Source organism: Anguilla anguilla, chromosome 15 (assembly GCF_013347855.1).
Source record: "Anguilla anguilla isolate fAngAng1 chromosome 15, fAngAng1.pri, whole genome shotgun sequence".
NCBI lineage: Eukaryota > Metazoa > Chordata > Actinopteri > Anguilliformes > Anguillidae > Anguilla > Anguilla anguilla.
The window spans coordinates 6,644,932-6,669,936 of record NC_049215.1 but is presented as its reverse complement, the minus strand read 5'-3'; the positions used below and the strand labels follow the sequence as shown (position 1 = coordinate 6,669,936).

At 40.5% G+C, this 25,005-nt stretch overlaps 1 protein-coding gene across 1 annotated transcript; it reads right to left on the bottom strand.

Moving 5' to 3' along the window:
• Nucleotides 1–4,551: 4,551 nt before the first annotated feature.
• nxph2a (neurexophilin 2a) lies at nt 4,552–24,854 on the bottom strand. Its single transcript, XM_035392634.1, has 3 exons — nt 23,052–24,854; nt 22,579–22,748; nt 4,552–5,525 (listed from the first exon to the last, which is right to left on the bottom strand). Exons 2-3 carry the CDS (start codon nt 22,621–22,623, stop codon nt 4,779–4,781), a joined length of 792 nt encoding a protein of 263 aa, XP_035248525.1. The 5' UTR covers nt 22,624–22,748; nt 23,052–24,854; the 3' UTR covers nt 4,552–4,778.
• Between the last annotated feature and the right edge of the window lie 151 nt (nt 24,855–25,005).

The following is a 25,005-nucleotide window of genomic DNA, read 5'->3' as shown; positions in this document are numbered from 1 at the left end:
CAGCAACAAAGTTAGACGCATCAATGTCTAATTAATTTAGGCTCAGCATGTAATAGAAGATGTGGTACATAGTCCATTTAGACAGACTATTGCTCAGACAGCTTCATGCAGTTTTGTTCCTCTTATGTGATCCTTGTGACCTGTTTCCTGTTTTAGCAATGGCTAAATGAGGTAAGTGTTTGGGGAAACCTGATCAATTTCTTCACACCCTTTAATTTACACATTTGTACCCATAGTAGCTGACTGTCTGTAGGGACTGCTGACTAAAAAAAAAAAAAAAGAAGTGTTACGGTGGACCAGCCGTTTAAGACACTAGTACGTACTACAGTGATCATGTGACCTATGTCCTGGAGGGACACCAAATCATGTGTGTCAACTGTGAATAAACCCCAGGGTTGTACGCAAAAAGCATAAAATACTGGACCTGGAAAAGGTAGGTCCCTGTACATCCCTGTGTTCAGTGATGGCATGAAATTGAACAATTGAAGCATTACCTGTTCCTCATCATCACTTCATTGTCATGGTCTATTACCTTGGTTTAGTCCTTAACCTGCCGATTTGTGAACATACCTGTTTTCTGTTTTAATTTGACTTCTACTTTCAGAGGTAGTTTAGCAGCCCATAATCATGATTCGTGCTGGACATTTCCATGCCAACGGTTTTGGTTTTAAAAATATACAGCACAGTATTGCTGCGTTAAGGTGGGTGTATACTTATTTGCTATTTGAATTCTGTAGTGGTATTTTCAAATGTTCTGTACTGTATTCTGTGCATGCATCTATTTGTAAAGTTTGCAATACATCCTTGGTCCTGGCTGTATTTAGTTTCAGTTTCTTGTCGGTGTACCAGCCAGCAGTTCAGTGGTGGTTTCCGCAACAATATTTCAGAAGGTCACCTCTTTAAAAGTGAAGAAAATAAAATTTGTGTATCAAGGTGAATAGTTTAATGATGCAATAACTTAGCTTGGTTTACAAATAAACTGTAGTTTTAACAAAATAAACTTTTTGAAAATAAACATCATTGTTGAAATATTGAATACAACACAGCATATAAGTTCACCATTGTATTTTACAGAAGGCTATTCAGAATGTTTTTTCTGAAGTAGCCCAATTAGAATTTTTCAATTACTGTTCACAGATAAAAATAATAGAAATAAGAAAAATAAAAATATGCCTGTTGAATTAACATACGTCTAATGTTTATCACAAGGAAATTCAGAAGTTCTTTTTTTTTCAGAAATATATTTTGGCAAGATCAGAAATCACCAAAAATAATTTTCATTAATGTATGTGATGAAAGAATATGTTAGCCTTTATTTGTTAGTAAATGTTTAGGGAAAATGTTGATTAAACACAGGTAAAAAATAACACGCACTTGACAATTGCTCTTAATGTCCTTTAAAAATGTACATTTCTTTCAAGCAATTTTCAATGACCAAAAGTTTTCTCAAATTATGGTTGGAATCAGCTACTCTTAAGTCACAAAAGTAAACAGATTTACACAAAGCACACATTGTCTTGTACACAGCAACAAAAGTAAATGAGCGGTGGAAAACAGATGAAACAAGCTGCAATTTTATCCATTTACTGCCTTGAAGAACAACATTTACAGGCTCAAAAAATGCATGATAGGGATGAAAAATGGTTTGATTGTTGACTTTAATGCAATATGTTTGTCATTTTCGGCCCACAGTAAAGTTATTTAGATGAATGAGAAAATCTTAATGGTTTGCTTCTGCATTTTCACATGGGACCATGGCAGTTCATTCTACATTTTGTTCTACTTAATTTAAAAAAGAAATTTCAAAGTTTTGTTAAGAACTTACTCATTTCATTATATGCGCCGCTATTGTGAATCTGTGTGACTTCACCTTTTCCACTTTGAGATCCCTTTGAAAAACAGATGGATGACAAAACAGTTTATTCTCACTGTACTATGAAATACACATATACGCTCAGATGTCAGCTGAGCAAAGGCCTAAACACTGAACTGAGTATATTTACATGATACACACGGTTAGTGTGGATGCCGAGCCTGTTACAATACACACTTTGATGTCTTTAATCTCCTTATGACATGTGCACACATATAATTGACCTTTTACTTTGCTGAGGCTGAGGAAAGCTGGAGCCCATGTGCTGCTAAGCTAATGCGTTACTTCAGACCCCCAGCATGGTCCACAAAATGATACTAATTTAGTATTCATGTGCCTGCCAGACCAGACTATTCTGATGTTACTTCATTGCAGATTAAGATTTCAAGCTCCTGTTGTCTGACCCCCTGAGGCCATACCAGTAAATTGGTGTGTTCATACTTGCCAAACCACCAGAAACAGCATGTCAAGGATTTAAAGGAAAGGAAAATACACTGCTACTCAAGGGCAATACTAGAAAGCACAGCTGTTGGAACAAAGACAAACTGAACGTCTCTTGTCATAATTGAAGGATTCTCAATAAGCATCTTTTTCACTGAGCCTCTTTTCAAGACCCATTCAAGCAGCGCACAAACCTGACCTAATCAACATGGTGAAATGGGCATCGAGCCTCCTCATGACCTGAATGTAGTCTGCAGAATGCATTTAGTAATTTCCTCATGCAGCATTGCTCGACTGAGCAAAGCACCGTATGGGAGTTATAGCATGGTGCCTCCAGGCAAACTGCTTTATTGATATGGGATCGTTTAACTGGTTTTCAGGGAGCCAAGCATCTAATATGTGCATTGACTCTTTTTTATCACAATTATTTTTCTACAGTGACTTTAAAGAAATGGCTGCCAACTTTAGTTTACTGAACAGTATAATTATAAGATGTTTGTTTTTTGGTTTCTTTTACATTTTTGCATATGGCACTGATATGCAGTGACTTGTACCATATCATGTTTTTATTTATACATATTTATATATATATATTATTGCCAGATATTTCAATCACCCATAAACCTGTGGTTTGAACACTCCTCTTTATTTAAAAGAAAAGTTACGTTAAAAATGTCCACATGGTCCAATAGGCAGGGTAACCACAGCCAATCGATTTACTGCACTTGCCCATAATTGAACAAGGGACCAAAAATGATACATGGAGGCTGCTGGGTGGTTCACTGTCCTAGTCCATCCATGGGCCCCAACTGGGGCAATGGATGACATCACCCAATCATGAACCAGCAACCACCCCCCCCTCCCCCCCACCCGCAATTGAGCTGGTGACTGCAAGTCCGCATGTGAAGAGTCTTCCTCTAACTCATGTCTGTGCGACCCTGACACATGATATGTGAACTGTGATATGATGGGAAGTGGCGCTCAGGATCAAACGCTTCATAGGACAACAGGCTTATCTATGTTCTCACAAGTCAATAGTGGAGGCTACAGCACTGAGCACAGTTACATATGCTATTGGGCATTTCCAGAATGGAAGGAAAGCGGTAAAATCTGTTTTAAAAAATGATCATTGGGCATATTGGCACAACGTGTACATAAGTACTTTAGAATGAATCCAAATTTTTTCATGGCCATGTAGTAAAAATAAGCTACAACAAGCCACTGAATTTTACTAAATTTTGGAAATGTTTAGCACTTAAACATATATCATTTTCTACTGAACCTATTTGACATACATGAGGCTTTCACTGACTCCTCTTTAATTTCTCTTTTTTATGTCATATGCCTGCTGCAAGCCACTCAAATCCAGAACAATTACTAATACAATTGAGATTTCACACTACAAAATGTACAGACCACAAGGAAGTATCATCACATTAGAGGTGGTGTCAGTTAGTTGCATGCTGGAATTTGTGGTGATTTTTAAATGTATTTGTAAAAATATCTCAATATTAACTGGAAAGACATCACACTGTATACATTTCTCATATCCCAAGAAACATTCCTGCATTTATTGCACTTTTGACTTCTACCAAATTTAATTCTTCTGCATTCACTGCCATTTTGAATTCCACATAAACACAGGATCTGTTCCTCAAACATATTGGGCTTATCAACATGGGACTTAAGTGTTTTGCAACAGACTAGTCACAGATTGAGCGAAATGGTCACAATAACCAAACAAAATAAAATCTTGTGAAAAATCTGTTGTATAGATATATAAGCAATTTTTTAATGATCCAAATGTTGTGACTGTAGGTCATCTTGTATGCACTTTTGTTATTTGTGCATTGAATTGTTTTTGTAACCTGGAGAACAGTTTAGCTAAATTTGACCACCATGACTCAAATGTGTACCGCACCAATAAAAATAATTAAGGGATTACCGCTTTCATGACATTGCTGCTCCCTTGTATCTTACAACGGGCATCCCTTCTGGGGAGCTGTTGAACAGATCTCCTGTAATTGTGAACTCTGGTTTAATATTCACATGATAGACTTTGAAGAAGCAATAGAAATTGGCCTTCTCTTCTTAGTATAGGTGCACATGTGAATACACCTTCAGGCAGAGCTTGCTGGGATTTATTCTTTTAAGTATGCATTTGTATATTTATCAAATGTAAATTTACATTTCCCATCGAATTAAGCATGGCACAAACTTACAGACTTACACTTACATCATGTCAACATCGTTTTATTAGTCTAGTGGGAAAAAATGCAAGAATTAATCAATGATATGCCCATGGCCTATTGTGATATTCAACATCTGGGGAAAAAAGTAAATGTAAAAGCTCACAGGAAGCTGTCAGGAGCACACATTGTGTTGATGAAGGTCATAGGGGGAGTCAACTAATGTCTCATTGGTGTCTACAACTGCAGAGAGACCCAGAAACATGCAGATTGGGTCATGCAGTAGAGAAGTAGGGTGTGTCGCTATGGTAATTGTAGTCAGGGCAGACCTTCTGCACCAGTTTGTAGTCTACGCTGTGGAATGCGATATAGATGCATATGACTTTGAACGGTTTGGAACACAGCCAGGAAACATGACTCTGAGTTTGTTCCTGGTAGCACACCCTGGGCGGATCAAAGCTGCACAGAGTGGTCTTCTTGGCTCGGTCTGACATCTCGTACTCGATGCGGCAGTTGAACGTTTTGGCATCTTTGGTCTCCAGCGTGGACTGTTGAGCAGTCTCAAACTCTACAACCTTTGATGGCGGCACCAAGCTCACGGAGACGTTCCCCTTGCCGGTGGAGTTGTGCCGGAAGTAAACGCTGAAGGTGCCGTTCCCGTGGTCCACGATCTTGCCCGTGATGAGAAGGTTCAGCTTCACCGTCTTGATGTTGGAGTGGAAATCGCCCCACCCGAACATTTTTTTGAATTTCCCAGTCTTCACTATGGGCCTGCGTTTAGTTCTCGCACGCGTCTCCTGAACATCTGTCTTATTAGATAACCAGTCCCAGAGGTCCTCTGTGCTTCCTAAGTGTGTCATTTCCCTGATGTTCTGTCCGAGCCCAGGGGATCCCTGGGCAAACAGACGCAGAGGGTTTACAATCCTGGGGCTGGCCACGTCTGCCGACAGACTCTCTTCATTATCGCTTCCTCCCCATTCTATCAGCTCGGTCGTGGGAATCTGTACTTTGCTTTCTGTGACCTTCAAAAGAAAACACAAAATGGCGCATTATTCAAAATGGTGTCACAGCAAATGGTTTTTGCTTCACATTTAGTTATCATGAAGTACACAATATTCTCCAGTGAACCTTTAAGATATAGCCCAAGGCTAATTGAACATTATGTTCCAGGTGGGAAAGACATTTTTTAAAATTTGACACTTGTTCCTCTTATGCATAATACTTCATACAGGCCTTAACCATGCTGAAAACGTTCAAACTGAGTCTCTTTCAAGGCTATTTATTGTGTAATTTTGCTACTTTTATTAATTTGTTCTTTGAACACAGCTATAACACAGTGTGAAATCATATGATATATAATTATACTAGATTTTTTGCAACTTTCTGATTTCTGAACTGCACAGCAACTAAAGCCGCGTTTCCACCGCAGGAACTATACCCCGGAACTAGGAACCTTTTGAGGAACTCAGAGCGTTTCCACCGCAGGAACTAGGGTCTAAATTTAGTTCTGGGGGCTTTGTTTTACCCCCCAAAACGTTCCTGCTCAGGGGGTAGTACTTTCCGAAAGTACAGGAACCTTTTGGGTGGAGCTTGCAGCGCTGAACATTTCTGATTGGTCGAGTACTCGCAGCATTTGTGTTGTATTTATTTTCCGCCATTACCCGCCATGTTTGAAAATATGAAGCGGCAAACCAATTTATTTTCATAATAACTTCAAATCAAACTTGTACGTTATGCGGCGCAGTAGCCTAGTTTTCGTTATAGCCTGCCAACGTCTTAATTATAACGTGTGCTCTTCTGTTCTTTTCTTGCTTTAGTATTCGTTTTATAAAATACTAAGCATTCGTGCTGGGACAGCATATTACGTAGGCTACCAAAACATTCAAACGGATTAATTCGGTTGCTGAATATTTTCTTCCGGATTTTCTTTGTTAGCCCGTTGTAATTGACTCAAAACGTTTGATACATTTATGTGAGGTATGCGGTAGTTCTGCATAATTAACATTGGTGATACAGTACAAGCAAACTGGAAATCACCATCCGCACTTTTTATCCGGGTAAAATAACAGTTTAATTCTAGTAATCTTCCCTTTAGCTTTTTCAGACTGCCGTAATTTTACTCAATTGTACTGCCATTTTTCAATTCCACGAAAAGACCAGGAAGACTATGGACTAATTTATGGTGCATGGTTCGCATCTGGAGGGCACACTTCGCTGCTCGGCTAGCAGTAACTTCGAAGGAAAGCAAACGGTGGCTGTACCACTACTAATTTACATTTTCACGCAAGTCCGAGTTTTCGTTCTATTCTTGTCATTTTGCCATTAGCCTATATGGAATTGACGACGAGAAAGTAATCAAACAGCAAATTGTTTACAACGTGTGCATGTTTTCTGCTGTTGTTGCCAGTTATACATATAAATGTGAATGCATTCTGTCGCTTCGGATGTCAAGACATGAAAGCGAATGTTCGCATAAAAACATAATGAATGTGTTTGAGAGGATATATGAAAATCAATAAATACAAAAGTAACCATATATAGTCATTGTTGGTAAACCGTTGTATAAGTGGAATAAACCCTTCCGGGCTGTCCCGGTTATTAGAAAATAATGTAGGTTACTTCGGTGGTAGTATGGGGTTACGGAAGAAATCATATGACAGACGGACCGACGACAACGTTGCTTTTTCATACGTCAGTGGGCTAATTTGCCTAATCTTCGCGGTACTTTAGACCCCGGTGGAAACGCAGACAACCATTGGCTGAAGGAACCTTTTAGTTCCTGGTAAAGTAGTTCCTGGGACTGAAAGTTCCGGGTAATTTTGGTGGAAACGCGGCTTAAGTGAGCAGGACTCATTAGAGAGCAGTTGTAAGAGACCTTGACAGAGCCATTTTACGCAGGGAATCTGTTTGTCTCCTAGCCCCTTTTCTCCTGGACCTCCTCAGATAAAGTCTTAATAATTCATGGAAATAAGCTTAGCTGGTATATTATTGGTAATTAGAGGTGGACGCCTTCCTAAGGCATGGTTGAAGGGATAATTTGCAACAGCAGATGCGAGGGCTTTGAGGAACACTGCTGGAAATCTCAGAGAAGGGCTTTGCCATCTTGTTCCTTCTAATTATAATTTCTTGCTATAAGCGTAATTAAAGCGTACGCGTAGACGGCTAACCAGACAGATCCCTCCATCAGCAATCCCTTTCTTTGCTTGTAAACTTGTGCACGGAATCTTTAAATTTGGTTCCAAAAAAAACCAGTAACCGCAAAGCCGTGCTTGATGTAAACACTGTCACGGCTGAGACCACGGGTGCATTGCGCTGATATGCCGTACAACATGTTGTACATTCACATCAGGCACCGCTGTGCTAAATGAATGATGGAAATGGGACAAAAGACCTGGCAAGTTGAAAGTTCTCCACGTTTAATGTGAAATCAATGAGTCTCCCACGGATTTCTACCTTGGTGCATATATCACTTCCCTCAGTGCTTAATTAAGACAATTAGCCTCACCTAAACACGTTTGGAGGGACACTCTATCTTACCACTCTGTCTTAGTCTATGTACCTCTCTCGTGTGTGTGTGTGTGTGTGTGTGTGTGTGTCTATCTGTCTGTTTGTCTGTCTGTCTGTGTCTGCTAGTGAGAAGTAATTCCTAAAAATTATACCATGCATATTATTTCAGAATTCAGATTCTTGACAGTCCTTGAGGAAAGTACATCTTTTACAACCGAGCACCAAAAACAGTTTTATTGTAGTGGTTGTAAATCAGACACTCATGCAATTGGATGTATCAAGCAAGTGATGTATGGCAGCAGTGAAATTAGATACCTTTGTTCACTTGCCTTTTACATATTTACACCCCATCATCACCACAGAGAGAAAGGCTGAATACCTTGCCCTGTGTGCCAGTGCAGAAGCCCAGGTAAGGAGAGAAGTTGCAGAAAGATGATTAAAATGTAAATGAGAGAACAGTTTAAGCGTGATGAGCAACTGAGAAAATTGTACTGCCATGCAGAGGAGGGAGGGTGCGAATCAAAGTCTTTAATGCCTGCTGTAAAGGAAAAGGGGTGAATTTTAAAGCTAGCTCTGACACAATTTCTCTCTCTCTCTTTTCCTTGTTCCCACTCTCTTTTTCTGTTACTCTCATGCTCCCTGCCAAGTACTATGTTTTTGTGTGGTGTGGTAGTGTGTGTGTGTGTGTGTGTGTGTGTGTGAGGATTAGATTGTATTGCAAGTATAAAGGACTAAACATTCAATATTCATTTCAAATGATAATAATTTAGCCAATAATGATGCACATTGGCTAAATTATCAGCATTTGAGATTTTAACGTTACTTAATGCTGACTATTATAATAGCCAATGTCATATGACGTTACATACATGCTATTTCACAAGGAGCAGGAGACAGTGACCGTTGTGATAACTATAAAAACATGTATATAATTATAAGAATGTACCGTTTATTCATTTTTCAAGTATTGAACAAATAAAATATTGGGATTTGTTGCTCATTGGGTGTGATGTACATTTCTAAAGCCACAAAATGGTGGATGTCTGGAGAAAGCTACATGAGCCACAGTTTGACCAGCTCTTAAGTTCTGTTTGAAATGAATGAGATCCTAATAGTTTAACCGCATAATATGCCAAACATCTGACCCCAGTCTCCAGGAAAGGGTTCAGTATGGTAGATAATGCTGCCAGAACTGTAGCCAGTGAGAAGAATCAGCTTCAGTCCTGGTCTGCGGTGAACGTTATGGAATTGGCTGCCTACTTGTTCCTCAGACAGACATATCTTTTATGGTTTGACATAAAGGTAATTGCTGCAGTGACCAGGGCTAGCCTCTGGAAAGTGATTAAAAACTCAGAGGCATCTGGCTGGTGGTTCACCTGTGAACATGCTCTTAAAATGCATCTGCAGGGAGTGAGTCACTGGCGGTGGTTGATGCTGCATCATGATTGGTTCGCCCGCCCTGGGGCAACTTCGCGTTGGATGGCAGATAAATTCTCTCTCCATACATTCTTTCTGCTTGCCCTCAGGCCATATCGGCCTTGTATAGGCTGCATAACATGTGGAAATATCTGCAGGACTTTTGTTTCTTAATGATTTCAACTTTATTTTATTTTTTATAAGGACCCACAGAGTAGTGTTATCTGCTCCTTCTGGTGTTTATTATAGAAAGAGTAATTATTGTTTTGCATTCTGGTGGACATTTCTGTTGGACTTGGGCTTAAAGCAGATTTTATTACACCTTTCTAAATATAAATGGAACAAACAACAATTAGCGCGTGTATCAGTGTTGATAACTGGGTGGTCACAGCGATTCACTGGACTGGTTTTCTTTTTACAACGCTAATTGGCTCCCGTTTGACAATACAATTTATTATCTGCATTAATTTTCTCTGTCTGTTGCTTCATTAAGTCTATTCCTTTCTTCTTCAGAGTTCACATTAAAATGGCAGCAGCAAAGCGGTGCTAATCGCCCCAAGTTTAGTTGTGTCCTCACTGCTGTTAATGCATTACTTCTATTTATTCGGTTACCACACACTCATATCTGAGGTAATGTAATTGGTTTATATTTATGCGTATGTTCCACTTAAACAGCTGGACAATTACTGCAGCAATTTTGCAGCGAAGGACCTTTACTGAAGGTCCGAGGACGCCGTACCAGAGGTGAATCGCACCCGTGTCGCGCTCCTCCAGTCCGACACCCGCACTGGGCCAGGCTCACCTAATCTGGCAGGCCTGCCGCGTCTGTCTCCTGAATGCAGCATGACGAGCCGCTTCACCCTGCTGGAACTCTCCTCAGTTCTGGCAGAGTTTCAGTGTTAATCAATCCCACAAAGAGCCAGCCCCACAGGGAAGGGCACGGGGCATGGGGGGGGGGGGGGGTAGAAGTATCTGCATCGCGGGACCCACGGCGTCCCTGGGAAATAGATGGCTACCGTACCTGGCTGGAGGACACCTGCGCTCGAAAGCCATCATTCAGAGACGGAGATGCTCGGCCGCTGTTCAGGGGAGACAATCGCGGAGGAAAACCAGCAAACGGAGCCACTGGTGACCAACGGATACGCCACAGACAGCACGTCCAACGCCAGGCTAACGCCACACAGTCCTTCCGTATGCAATACCATGTTTAACCACTATTACACACCACAATTTGTCTAAAAAAACTACTGCATATTTAAAACAGATGTTGTCTCAATTAATATTAACTGAGTGATCTGTTAGCCGAGAAATTAGATGTCACTACTCATGTTCAAAGACTGAGGTTTTGATTGATGATTACCTGCCGCCTCGTGCATTTCAATATTTTCAGTTTTCATCCATAGGTGCCCAATTATTTTAGCAGGTCTTACTGAGGTAAATAAATGCACAGAAGTTGGGGGAAAGCGATTAGCTGTTCCTCAGTTCGGCTCTGGCAGATGCAGTTCATTGCTACTCCAAGCTGGAAAACGTTTTAGGAGAGTAAGATGTGGCTAAAGGCATCCCAGCAGTGTGCCTGAAATGTCCCTCAGTGAGAGAGACTGAGGGAGATACGACACCACTGGAGAAAAGCTCGAGGACGCACCTGCTCCTGAGTTTGTCTGATAAAGCTTATTAACTGACTTCGTAGCACCAAGAGACGTCCTGATTTCAGTACTGTACGCGAGACAGTCGTATACATCAGACCTTTTCTCACCATTTCATTTGTTTTACATTTTTTGAAAAAAATTTTAACTTAAGAAAGCTGCCTCATAAATAACTATTTTTAATGACTATTTTAACTGTAGTGGTTTCCACCCGTTTCTTGAAAAAACCAACAAAAACAAAAGCAATTATGTAAATTGTCGTAATAATCCGGTTTTTAGAAATATTTTCATTCATTTGTGGGTTATTTCGGGAAGCCTTTTGGTTAATATAGGTAAGTAAGTAATACATGTAGTTGGAACAATCATGAAAAAACGAGCCATGGTTTAGGTCAGCTTTGTGGATTTGCATCCTTTCTCACCGGCCATTGATTTTTGATAAAGTGTTTATGGCTGTGTGATGAGTTAAACGTCTTTAGATTTTCTCTGCGAATATTGCGGAAATATTGGATTTCTGGGGTAGCCGGCAGGCAGTCTCGTATTAAAAATATGGAGCATTTTACAGTTATTGATTGAAAAAAAAATGATGTGTCTAAAACTTGCTGAGGTACTACGCTTTGACACATTACATTACATCATGTGTGAATGAATCTCTGAAGATAGAAAGAAGTGATGATCTCTCAAGATAGATTTAGAATAATCAGCAAATCTTGCCTTATCATGCCGATTGATAAACAAGGTGGCATACTGCACATTACCTTACGGAAGGCAATTTCCTTCCTCACTTCCACTCCTTTATAATCCAACCCTGTTAGTAACTCTCCTGATGAGATCACTTTCTTCTTAATTAAATAGCCAACTAAATGGAATTCTCGTTGAACACTATGATTGGTATTGTGCAATAAAATACAATAACTTCTATAATGTTTTCATGTATTCTTACTTGGTTTCCAAAAATGTTGAATATAAGCAAATGTAATCTCTGCAGGGTGGTCTGTAAGTATTTCGACAGTGACACAATTTTTGTTGTTTTTGCTCTGTACTGAAGCACATTGGATTTGAAATGAAACAATGAATATGAAGATGAAGAGCAGACTGCCAGCTCTAATTTAGGGGGATATACCTTTATATTGTGTGATCAGTATAGGAATTACAGCCATTTTCATACGTAACACCCCCCCCCCGCCCCCCCCCCCCCCCCCCGCCCCCCACATCATCAATAAAGAGAAGTGAACCAGGTCGAGTAGCAGCCCAATGTTATGCCCAAGCCATAACATTACCTCCACCATATTTCACAGATGAGGGTGGGTGCTTTTGGATCATGAGCAGTTCCTTTCTCCACTCTTTCCATCACTTTGGTACAGGTTAACACTAGTCTCATCTGTCCAAATTAATTTGTTCCAGAAGTACAATTCTTTTTTAACAAACTCGAACCAGGCCATTCTGTTCTTGAGGCTTATTGTGCATTGCATCTTGTGGTGAGGTTATGCTAGTGTAGTCTTCTCTTCATGGTAGTCTTTGACACATCGACGCCTACATCCTGGAGAGTGTTCTTGATCTGTTCAACAGTTGAACAGGGGTTTTTCTTTAGTATTGTAAGCATTCACAATCGAAAGTGATGCACTACAGTCGTTCTCTGCGGTCTACCAGAGTGTTTGCTATTGCTGAGCTCACCAGAATGTTCCTGCTTCTTAACAATACATGAAACAGTTGATTTTGACACACCCAATGTTTTGAAAATGTCTCAGATTGATTTTTCTTTTTCATGATGTTCAGCCTCAGTATGACCTGCTGTACTGTCATTGACACTTCTTTGATCCTCATGCTGAGAGACAACAGCAAATGCAGTTGCACATGTCACACCTAGGATCAAGTCTAGACCTTTTGTCTCGTGCATGAACTAAGGATGCAATAACACACAGCTGGCCAAGAAACCGCTGATCAGTCAATTGTCCAGTTACTTTTGGTCCCCTAAAATGGGGGGAACTACATCTAAAAAAAAGCTGTAATTCCTACAAGGATCACCCAATGTGGATGCAAATGCCCTCAGATTAAAGCAAACAATCTGCACAGTTTTACATGCACACCATTGTCACTACATTCATTTTCACCTCATTGTTCAAGCGAATAATTCTTTGTTCAGGGAAACAGGATGAGTCCTCCCAATAATAACCTGCTTATGGGCGATGGCAATTCCATGTGTTTTTTTTTTTCATGTAAAAATTAGCATGTAAACGGTTCATCTGATTGGTCACGTGGGAAGAGCATATCCTCTGATTTATTCACGCAAAGCTCAGCGCAAGCAGATCTGTCCAACGTGACCAAGCTAATGTTTCTCTTCTTTGAGCAGCTCGCGAGAGGCTGATTTTTGGAGAGCTTGAGACCCTTCCTTATGGAAGAAAAGAGACAGATGAAAGAGAGAAAGCACTACTTCCATTTTTTTCCCCTCAAATACTGGAGACAGGTACTTCACAAGAAATATACAAAGACAGAGACTAGCTGACAGAAATTTGTTAGAAAGAATATGACAAGCTAAAAATGAGCCTTCATTTTCAAGGAGGAGAACTGAAGAGAGGGAGAATAATCAGGAGATTTATAATGCTCACTCTCCAGATGCCAAGCTCTTTCTGCCACAATACGGATTTTAATTAATGGGGTAGATTGCTGTCTAATGCACTAACATGTGCAGTAATTGCCCTTTCCTACAGCAAGATGCAAATTATTGGCTAAAATATTGCCCCTATTAGGTGGTGTAAACTCTGGTCAGATGTCAGTTTCCTTGATAAGTCATCAGTGCTTTTGCAGTTGTTGGCTGGGAACATGTCCGAATACAATTTTAAATTACAACAAGCCACAAAAAGGCATGTTCTAAAGGTAACTAATGGTGATGGAGAAAACCTACATCACATACTGGGTCTACAAATGTTCAGTGTGGATTATAGTTGATGTGTCAAGGCTGAGTTGCAGTATCTTTAAGGTACCTCACCTCATTTTTTAAACTTAAATCAGCAATTAGAACACATACCATCAGATGCTCCCAACACAATCATCCTCCGTCATCCTCCTTTGGTTGTTACAGTATGTAAGCTCTTGAACAGCAGGCCCTGTGCTGCTGTCCATCTGACGTGGAGGATAGCAACTGGCTCCGCCCCCCCCCTCCCCCCTCCCCCCTCCCCCCCGCCCCCGCCCCAGAACTCCCCGCCCTCCCAGCCAACGGAGCGCTCCGTCGCCCGGTCTCCGCAGCCCATCTGTAACCACAGCCCAGCGAGCCCCCCGCAGCCGCCCAAGAACCAATCAGAAGGGAGCGGCGCCCGCGGCCCGGCGGCTGATACGAATGAACGGCGAGCCACACGTCGCCTCCTCCAGCCCCTGACCTCGCCGGGGCCGTCACCATTCCGGGCTCCCGCAGATCTGAAAGGTGTTCCAGCCCCATCTCTCAGCCCCACCTCTCAGCCCCATCTCTCAGCCCCATCTCTCAGCCCCACCTCTCAGCCCCATCTCTCAGCCCCATCTCTCAGCCCCACCTCTCAGCCCCACCTCTCAGCCCCATCTCTCAGCCCCATCTCTCAGCCCCATCTCTCAGCCCCATCTCTCAGGCCCATCTCCCAGCCCCATCTCTCAGCCCCATCTCTCAGCCCCACCTCTCAGCCCCATCTCCCAGCCCCATCTCTCAGCCCCACCTCTCAGCCGCACCTCTCAGCCCCATCTCTCAGCCCCATCTCTCAGCCCCATCTCTCAGCCTTCCGGTGCGGTTTTATTGACCGTATATTCCTTTCCACTGATTGAAGTGCCGTACGCTTTGCCATAAAGCCAGCGCTCAGAAAATATAAATTAACTCTGTTGTAGGATCTATTGCCTGTTACTTTTTTTTATAAGGAAGGGTCCCCCACCCCCCCCTTTTACAATCTGGTCTTCAGATTAGTGCGCTAAACGCCATGATTTCTCCGCCACCTTACTCCTGACCTGATGACGCATGGCGATTTTAGGAGGAATGCAGCGGCGGGGCAGTGGTGTCAAATAGTCCATTTGTTCCCGCTGCTAACGTGAAAACGGCGTTCGCCATCCTGTCGAAGCAGTCCTAATTAAACACCTCAATTATTCAACAGGAACAAATGTGCCTTGATTGATTTGTAAAAGAAGAAACATACCACGTATTGGATGTTGTGGAAAATACCCATGAATAAAACAGAGAACAGGGTTGAACTGGATTCAAACTCAGATTGCAGTGCAGGTTCCTACTGACGAAATGTAATCTTGTGAGATCAGATGGCCAGCTTGCTCTTTGGAATGAGAGTAATAATAACAACAATCCATGTAATGCATCAATAATCTGTTAGACTATCGAAATTTACTGATAACTACAAATGCTTAAAAATGCGATAACAAAAAGCAATAAAAACAAATTAGGGATGAAATATATTTAACCAAAATGAAAAATCAGTAAATTATGAGCATTCGGTGTAGATGTACATTTAAGTAGCCTATATAATTAAATAAGCTGCATATGGTCTAATGCAGTTGTCCATGCAAGCGCATTGTAGATCTGGTTAAAACAATAATGCAATTTACAGATACACTTCCTGTGTTTCTAGTGCAGGCAGGAGTGCTTTGTTACAGTATTAATGGAGGTGGTCTAAATTAAACATCTGGGCAATGCAGACATAAAATTTGAGACAAACTTTTATTTTGTCAGAGGGAGGGTCAAAGGGACGTTATGCAGCATTGTCATACTACAACCAAGTTATAAGATTTTAAAGATGGCCAAAGATTTAAAGATATATGTAGAAGGTTACCAGGGGCCTGGTGATGCCTGTCACACAATATAATCCAGCTTGATAGTCCTTCCAGATGTTTCATTGTGAACACCCAATGAAGGAACTTTTACTTTACTCTACATTTAATATGATTTTTTTTTTTGCAGGCATTTTTATAATGCAATTTTGACTCTGTTTATATTGTTGTAAAGCCATATTGTTGTGTAACCGTCTAATTTTCGCCTGTATTGTGTTCGCATCTCGCCTTCAACGCTATGGCTTACCATCAAGGACCTCAACGGTTTTCAACTGTGTTGTGCCATCCTTGACAATGCGAGACTCTGTCTTCTATCTATTTGTAAAATAAAACTAACTATATTGCACCAGGTCCTACGTTTAGCACACAGGAGAATGAGAAGGACTCCCATGTTTCATCTCCAGTGTATTTTTTTTGTCACATCTTCCTTGAGTCATAATGATCAGAAATTATGACGGGTGAACTTTTGACAGTGAATCTGGAATAAAATTCATTAAATTGGGATCGCTCACTTGAAAACGGCAAGAAATTGGCAAAGTGCGCTACCTGCAAATATGCCTATAAATATAGTGGTGGTGAGAAAATATAGCTTTGGGAAGACTACACCCTTTGGGAGCTGTGTGAGGGAGTGAACACACCTTTGGCTTTATGGTGTCATAAACAGTTAACGTGCCATACCTGTGCCCAACTGAGATGGCATGTGTTCTGTAAATAAGGTGGAGAATAGGTGGCTTGCGCAAAGTGGGGACATCGCCAAGAGCGATTGTAGGCCGAGTCATCATCAGAACTGCAGTGTAGTCTTCGCTGTGATTTGTTATTTATTTATCACAACAGAGCAGTTTGCAGACGGGCTATAGGAGGCTGTTCGGGGAAGTTCAGAGTTGGCATAATGTCCGATACGGACTGTGATGTCACTCCTTGTGAAGCATTAACTGAACTATAAGTCCCCTTTGCTGTTGGCCTTTAGCTCGACAGGCTAATGCAATCTCTCATTGCACGGGTCGGGCGTTGCTCCAAACGCGTAGCAGACCTACCATGCAACCAGAAACGGTCACTTAGGAGTCAGTATACAGCCAGAAGTGGACTAGAAAGGAGGTCAAATGTTTTCTAATAACCCTGGAAGTTGGACACTACAAACCACTTCAAGATTTTGTTCTCTGAAGGAGGACCTTACTTGTCCTTAAACTGGGATACACTAGAAAAAAGTTTATCTGAGCTGTATGTATATCCTTATGTTTACAGGATTTATGTTGAATGCTCGCTATAATCAAAGCAAAGACAAAAGCTTAAAATCCAAGTCTATGGCCAAAGTGGGGGAGGCCATATTGAAACTGAAGATATGGCCACATTTATTTGAAAAGCAAACTCCCCCAGCTACGCACAACTGTGTTTGTAGAAACAAGTTCTTTTTTTATGTAAATTATGTTTGTTGCCAGCAAGTGTAATTTTTGAACATTAAGAAGTCAGTCATCAGGGTTATGTGACACCCAGGAGGGCTTTAATCCTGTAAAGGGACTCAGTCACTGGTGGCAATGTCAACACTGTCCATATCATCAAAGGCAAAACAGCGACAAAGTCACTTTCCCAGTGGTGCAAAAATGCACGTCATGCCTACGTTCAGCTTGCATTCATATTCACTTTTTTTTTTAAATGTGTAGCTATGAGAAGGGGATAATTCACGTGTATCCAAACATAATTAAAAGTATTGTGAAGATAAATAGGGAGGCACATGCATGCATGCTTCATCACAGTACTGCTCTTGCTAATTGAGAAATGTTAAATGTGAAATCACAAAGGCCTTTTTTGTCAATTTTTCAGTCCTTCTATAAGGTTTCCTGAAATTTACATTTACATCTGCACCAGACTGATAGTTATTAACTAAACTAGTAAATCATGTGCAAGGTAAATATTAAGTATTTGGTGATATTACATCTAATTACAATAAAGCTCTCATATATCATAAATCTGATTCATTTATACCTTAAGAGTGATATCTTTCTCAGTAACTGTAGGGCTGAGTAAGTGGCTAAAGATTTGCATTCACCACAAAGAGATTTAATCCCTGTTACATTTCTCACTGCTAGCACTCTAACGATTGTGTTCACATCTTCCGACACAACACATTCAGACACAAGCGAAACTGTTAAACTGATAATTACATATGCAACATCAAGAGGCCTGTTCAGAAATGCTTGTAATTACTGTTTTGTTGCTCAGAGAAATAAATATTTAAAAGATTTTTATAAGCAAAATATTAAAGAGTTAATATTAAACTGTCCAGATGCAGCCCCATTACAGCGCTGCTCACTGGAAATATCACAGACGGCATTGCTTGAGGGATTTCTGAGTTCAGATCTCTCCCAACACAATGAGATCCCAACGTGTGCACATCTACAGTACCACACCAGGAATAAGCCAGATAATGAAATCCAGAGCAGCTTCTATACATTTTTGTAGGCAAACCATTTCAAATCCACATTTAATCAGCCCCAGGGGAATCTTCAGGTTAAATGCCTAAGCACCACATTTTATTCCATTTAATCGTTTCTTTTTCCCCGTCAGCCTCCCTAACTTTATCTGAAAACCTGCGCAAAGTCCCCCCCCCCCCCCCCCCCCCCCCCCCCCCCACCCCCCACCTCTCGCAGGGCAAGTCCTGTGAGCCGGTGGATGTAGCTGTGAAGACTCCGGCTGCAGCGGGTCTCAGGAATATAAACAGTGTTTCTATTGTCCGGGGGGACGCGGCTCTGAAAGCAAGGAGGGCCTTATCACCGCCCGGCAGCACTGTAATTCTCCGCCGTGATAAAGTGGCGGAGCGAAAAACCTTACAAGGCAGCCACAATCCAAAGACGGATTAGTTTTTTTGACGTAAGCCTCCTGAAAAACTAATCAATCAGGCCATGCCGTATTAGCAGCTGCGTGAGATTAAGGCTCCCGCTCCTAATCCTTCCCCCTGTACATTTTATTACACTTTGCCTTAAATGTACCATAAATAAGTAAGTAAATAAATAAACAAATAAATAAATAAATAAGGAAATCAAACACAGTTGAAGGCGAGGAGAAAAGGCCCCTTGACAGAATTTCTGCGGTTTTTTTATTCTACAGAATGTCCCTGGATTCAAGCTGCTGTCCTTGCTAAACCCGTTACAAGTTTGCATGTCAATGCACCGTCTGTGTAAAAGTTGATTCATGTACTTCTACTTAAGCTTTGTATTTTCCCTCGGACAAATGTATTCACGGATTGTTGCATGAACTCCTCTGACTGAGGGGATTGGCAATGGATTAATTATTCAGGTTTATCTGGGATTGGTTTAGTTGTTCAGGGCAAAAAAAAAAAAAAACTGTTTAGATACGGCTGTATGCCGTGTTGTTAAGGATGAGGGTTTTTGTTGATTTTCCGAGGCTATCTCCAGCTCACAATGTATCTAAAGGGCATTTCACAGAGGCTGACGTGGGAGTTTGTCAGCTCGCTGGACTGGCCCCCTCCGTCGGCTCTACCGTACCTCCATCTCGCGGGCCACTTCTGTCCACGGCCCCCGAGCATTTCAGCCCGCGTCTGCAGTCGGCTGCGGACCGAAGCTCTCAGGTGCGCGGTTTGCATGGAAACGTCGCCGCTTGTTTCCGCGCCGACGGCTCGGCTCCAGCACAGATGCAAGATGGGCCTTATTAATGCAAATGACTCCAGTTGCACTAATCCAGAGAATGTCTTAATCTCCGTAAGCGAGAACAAGTTTTTTTTTTTAATCCACTGTACGGCAATTCAATGGGGATCTTTCTGCCTTGCATTAAAAGATGTCTCTGCTTCACAACAGAGACATTCAAATCTCGAGTCGTCGGCATTTCACAGAACACACAGAAGAGTGAAACAGCCCAGTCAAATAGTGCTAAACACAACAACTGCACGCATCGGATGCAGGTTTTTAATTTCAGTTATTTTAACATGCATCAGATCATATGGTTTCAGCTGCTTTAGACTAATGGCTGCAAAGTGCATAGCAAATATAAGGCATGAGAACCATGAGACGCTAAGCTCAGGAAAGGTAAGATTTGAACATTTCCTGGAACCGCGTGGCGACTATGTGGCGACATAGCTCAGGAGGTAAAAGCGGTTGTCTGGCAGTTGGAGGGTTGCCGGTTCGATCCCCGCCCTGGGCGTGAGCAAGACACCTAACCCCTAACTGCTCTGGTGAACGAGAGGCATCAATTGTAAAGCGCTTTGGATAAAAGTGCTATATAAATGCAGTCCATTTACCATTTACTGCGTCTTCCGAACAGAAAACTGAAGTGGCCATTGGCAGCTAAGAAAGGTTCACAGTTTTGTATTAGAATGTCTGGAACATAGAATGACCGTTGTGCCACATTGCAGAGGTACTGCATGGTGAGTCTTCCTTGATTTTACACTGTAAATATGTCTTGGATGGGATGGATGGGGGGTGGGGGTGGGGTCTGTCTACAGGGGTCCGGCTGGAACCAAGAGCCCCCTGCCCTTGCAGGAAGGTGTCCCACATGGGCTGGAGGTTACGGAGAAGGGTGGGGGTGGGGGGGGGGGGGTGTTGGGGTAGTCTCCAGGGGTGCAAGCGCATAAGAGCAATGTGCCAGATGATGGATAACAAGTTGTGAAACATTTAACACTGGCTCAATACTCATTTACACACTAAACAATGTATTTCCAATGAGTAGGCAAATTCATCCAGGAACTGGCACTTATAAATAGATCAGTGCACAACCCAAATTGTACAGGAAGCCTAATAGAATAGCCTCAGATGTAGAAGACACAAATATATGCTTACAAATATATTTCCAGTGTTTTCTCTCTTTTTTCCCCTATACAGACAATTTAATATTTGCACAATATTGATGGTGTCAAGTCTGTAGCACACATTACCACTGAAAAGCATCTACTTTTTGATTCAATTTAACTTTATTTCAGACACACAGGTAAGAAAAATAATAAAATAATAAAATGATTATTTATTAGTGACAAGTTCTACATATTACCTTCATGTTAGAGCTCTTCTTAATATCCAACTTCACACCATTGCCATTTTACCTCTATTTAAATATATTTTTAGCAATGCAAATCTTGTAAAACACATAATTGTTCCAAACATTAGTTTATTTTCAATCCAAAATTTAAACCTTGCAAGGTTATGTACATTTGGAACAAATTTTAATTCAATATTATAAAGAAAGGGATAAATAATTAGTGTGTGTGTGTGTGTGTGTGTGTGACAGAGAGAGAATGGCATTTATTTTAATGTTTTTACAGTGTATATATACTATATACAGTATATAGTCATGTAATATGACTGCTGAATGATTTTACAAATGTTTTGTATTAATTACAAAATTCCATGACATTCCATATTCCAGAAGACTACTCATTAGTGATTTTGGATATATTATTATATTTACGCCACAGCAGCAGTGATTCATTTCAGAATATTTTTACATGACTAACAGCTTAAGTTATGCTTGCTGATTTAATATGTATTAAATTAATATTTTGCTAACTTGAGGGCTATTGAGATCACATTATTTTTTCTTGATTCTTGTCCTCAATTCTGTTTTAATTGCTACTGCCTGTTACTGCCAATATTTATATTTTTGGTTTCTCTGCCAAACATTTTCAAAAATAGAAATTTTATCTTCCCCACAACTGACACCATTCCACATAGTAAAATCTAAATTGTGAACAGTAGTACCAGACTGCACCATACAGGCAAGGGGAACGCCATTAATGAAATACAATCGAACTGCTGATTTTCTATCTGCGTGATGTGTAATGATAGCGTTACCACATTGTCCTTCACAATTACCTGGTTTCCTCAATCGAGGTAAAAAATATATATATATATATTATAATAATATATTTTTAAAAGACGCTGGCAGATGGGACACTGATTCTCCTAAATACACAACACATACTTTTCTGCAGATCATTTTGGTAAGTAACACAGACATTTAAAGAGAATTATAAAAACTAATGGCATGCGTCATGCTTGCTTAAACCATGGAAATATGTATGTGTCCCAGTTGGCTCTAGCTCATCTATTTGAGCATAAATTCAATTTGTTACTGTTTATTTTACCGTTATTATGTTTGTCACGACTGAAATGCATGGGTTGCAACAATATGTTTATGTTTGTTACGATAGGCATACATGCTTTTTTTAAAGATATTTTTTTCTTAACAACCGCTTCATGTTACAAGAAAACCCTCTCCCAACACAATGTAATATAAAATGTAGTCTATCTGCTATCTTAAAACGGAGCATAGTTGAAGCGCAGACTTCCCTGTATTGCAGTTGTGAACTCCTTTGGCGAACGATTAAGATAACTGCGATGGAGTGTGAACTTCAGTTTTCTACCTGTGCCACACATGTCACACATATAACAGCGAAGATGGCAGTGGAAGCTGTCGTTGGTGGTGCTAGATAATCATATTTAGTTATCCATAAATTCGGCAGTTTTAGGGACAATGGAAAAATTAACGCCATATAGGCTATAGAACGCCCTTACAGTAGCTATTTCTCCCTGGCATCAGGCAGCTTTGTAGAATTTGTTACATCGTGCACGTTCCTCGTTTGTTTTTTAAATTTATTTTATTGATCAACAGCTGTTAATATAATTATTGCCATGACTTACAAATCTTAGATGCTTGTCAGTAATTATCGTACAAGGATAGACAGTTCTCTTAATGACTCAAACGAATTGAAACTCACCGGGTGTAGAGAGAGGAGAAGCAAGGTCGTGAGCAGGTTTTTCATTTTTCTTTCCTTCTTGCTTTCTTTCTTTCTTAAATCACTAATTGCAGCTGAATATAGCTTATAAATAGATCCAATTTTGCGGGTTTGTAGGCTCGCGCTAGGATGTGCACCATTTCTGTAATCACCTGTGCGGAGAAGAGAAGACAGCAGAATTTAAAAACTGAATCTCAAAAACACGTGAGTGAAAATAAGCCCACACAAAACATATGACTCGATGCGGTGTATGCCCACTTAACTTGATCTTGAACTTCCACTAAGACAGGCTATATGATTAATTTACTACTGGATAAGAATACACACTTTCCCAATGTGATAATAGCACGCTTAGACCCAAGACTAGTTTTACAAATGAGGTGCTCACTTCTGTACATAGCCTATCAGATGGCACTACTGTCCGACAAATCGTGTCTATATGATTTTAACCTCACCCTTTCATCCAAGCGACGATATCCAGCCTCTTCAAACTGGTGGAAGAATATTTTCTTATATATTTAAACCATTCACATTTGAAAGACTTGAATTAGTCCGACATATATTTTCCTTTCTACGTTTCTCTGCAAGCGCAGAGACCTCCGAAAGAGTTGTGATATTAACCTGACTTTTAACATGTACGTGATAGAAACGCAAGCATCACTAAATGCGTCTGAGCTGCCTAAAATAAAACAACGATCATATTTAATCTCCTTCGAAGCTCGCGGGTTCTAGTCCAGCTTCAAATCCTCTTAGCTCTTTGCATCTGCTTACTTGCTCTTTTACTTTTCCTCCGCAAAATGACAACGTGGCCACAACTATATACAGTAGGCTAGTTGCATAGATAAAAATATAAATATAAAATTTTTTGATGATAAAATATCTATCTTTCAGTTCAAACGAGGATTATATTTTCTGCGCTGTATGCTTTTCGAAGACGTCCTTTTCCGCCACTCTCTAGGAAGAAGTGTTACTGAGAACAGACGCGCATTTTCCTTCCTCTGTCCACTGTCTCCGCTTGTTGATAAAGGCAACTGACTACGAGTTTTGAGAAGAATACTTGCGTTATTTAGTTGTGGCTTCCCTGGAACGAGTGCGCCTATGAAATGCTGGACACCGTGCTTTTCAAGTTCTGTTTAACAACACGTCAACCGAATTTTAACCCATGGCGAGCCGATTTATTTATTTATTTATTTATCTGGGAGAACGTAACCCATTTCTTTGACTGCACAGTCTATTTGGTGTATCAGCTTTCACTTCCAAAAATAATTAGCCTACTGTTTGAACAAAATGCGGTTTAATATTAACATTTAACGTGCTTCGTGTGCTGTATGGCATAGCTCTCAGCCTGTTAGTTTTATGAGCTCACAAGTCGCTTTTGTCTTGATAGTTGAAATTACGTTAATGTTTTATCATCGGTTGCCTATGTGACTGAGAGAAATTTGCCATGTCACAGAACTGCACCGCATGAATACATAGATCCGTTGTCGTTATTATAGAAAAACTGCATTTGAAGATGCTGCAAGTGGGTAGGAAATTACAGGTAAAAGGCCTAAATTAAGGTTTGTGGTCATCGGCGCCACCATGTGGTAAAAGTGTAGCATTTTTATCGGATTATTTTGTGTTCTATACTTTTGATGGTAAAGATTGTGAAATTATAGCCTACATTCAAAGCGCAATTGCGATACAAACATTTTAAGCATACCTTTATGCTATTAGCTTTTACCTTACATTTATGCAAATGCACCTCAGTTGGCCATTTAGCCGTTTATCTCATGAGTTGGTTGAATGTTTTTTAGAGACCTATGTTGCCTGAAATTGAATTTACAACTCCAAAAAGTAGGGTGGGAAAAGTACATTTTTCAAAGATGCTAAATTCCGGTGGTTTGCGGTGTTGAGCTCCATGTTATTTTTTATTCTGTTCAGAACTTTCCCGAATTGCTTTTCTTTGACTGAAATCTATTCCATGTCTATGTCTATTCCAATAGTAAAAAAAAAAAAAAGAAAGAAAAAGAAAAATTGTGCAGTAGGCAATAGTTGAAGAACATCACATCTTTGTCCTGAAAGCTATATGCTTGAATCCTAGAAAGGTTGCTTCTGCTGTTCCTGTGAGCACACTTCAACTTTCAATTTTATTGTCCCCGAATTGAAATTCTTTGTATAGCCAGTGAATATATAAGAATGTCTTTACCTCAGTTAAAATCTAGCTGTGCACATTGCAGATCAACAATGTTGTGGGATTTTAAGTTGCCCAGGACAAGAGCACTATTCACAAAACTACAGCATAAACACAGTGTATACTGCCCTACAAAGCCTAACTGCAGTAACTACGCAAAGGGTAAAACTGAGAAAAATGGCTTTAAAGTATTTTAACTGGCCAGCCAAATGTGTTATAGGTATATCAGTGATATT

Bases quoted from the DNA above. Each gene is read 5' to 3' on its own strand.
- nxph2a (XM_035392634.1), bottom strand. From the start codon at position 22,623: ATGAAAAACCTGCTCACGACCTTGCTTCTCCTCTCTCTACACCCG. The intron at 5,526-22,578 runs GTGAGTTTCAAT...TTTCTTTTGAAG, and splicing joins TTCTCCTCTCTCTACACCCG to GTCACAGAAAGCAAAGTACA.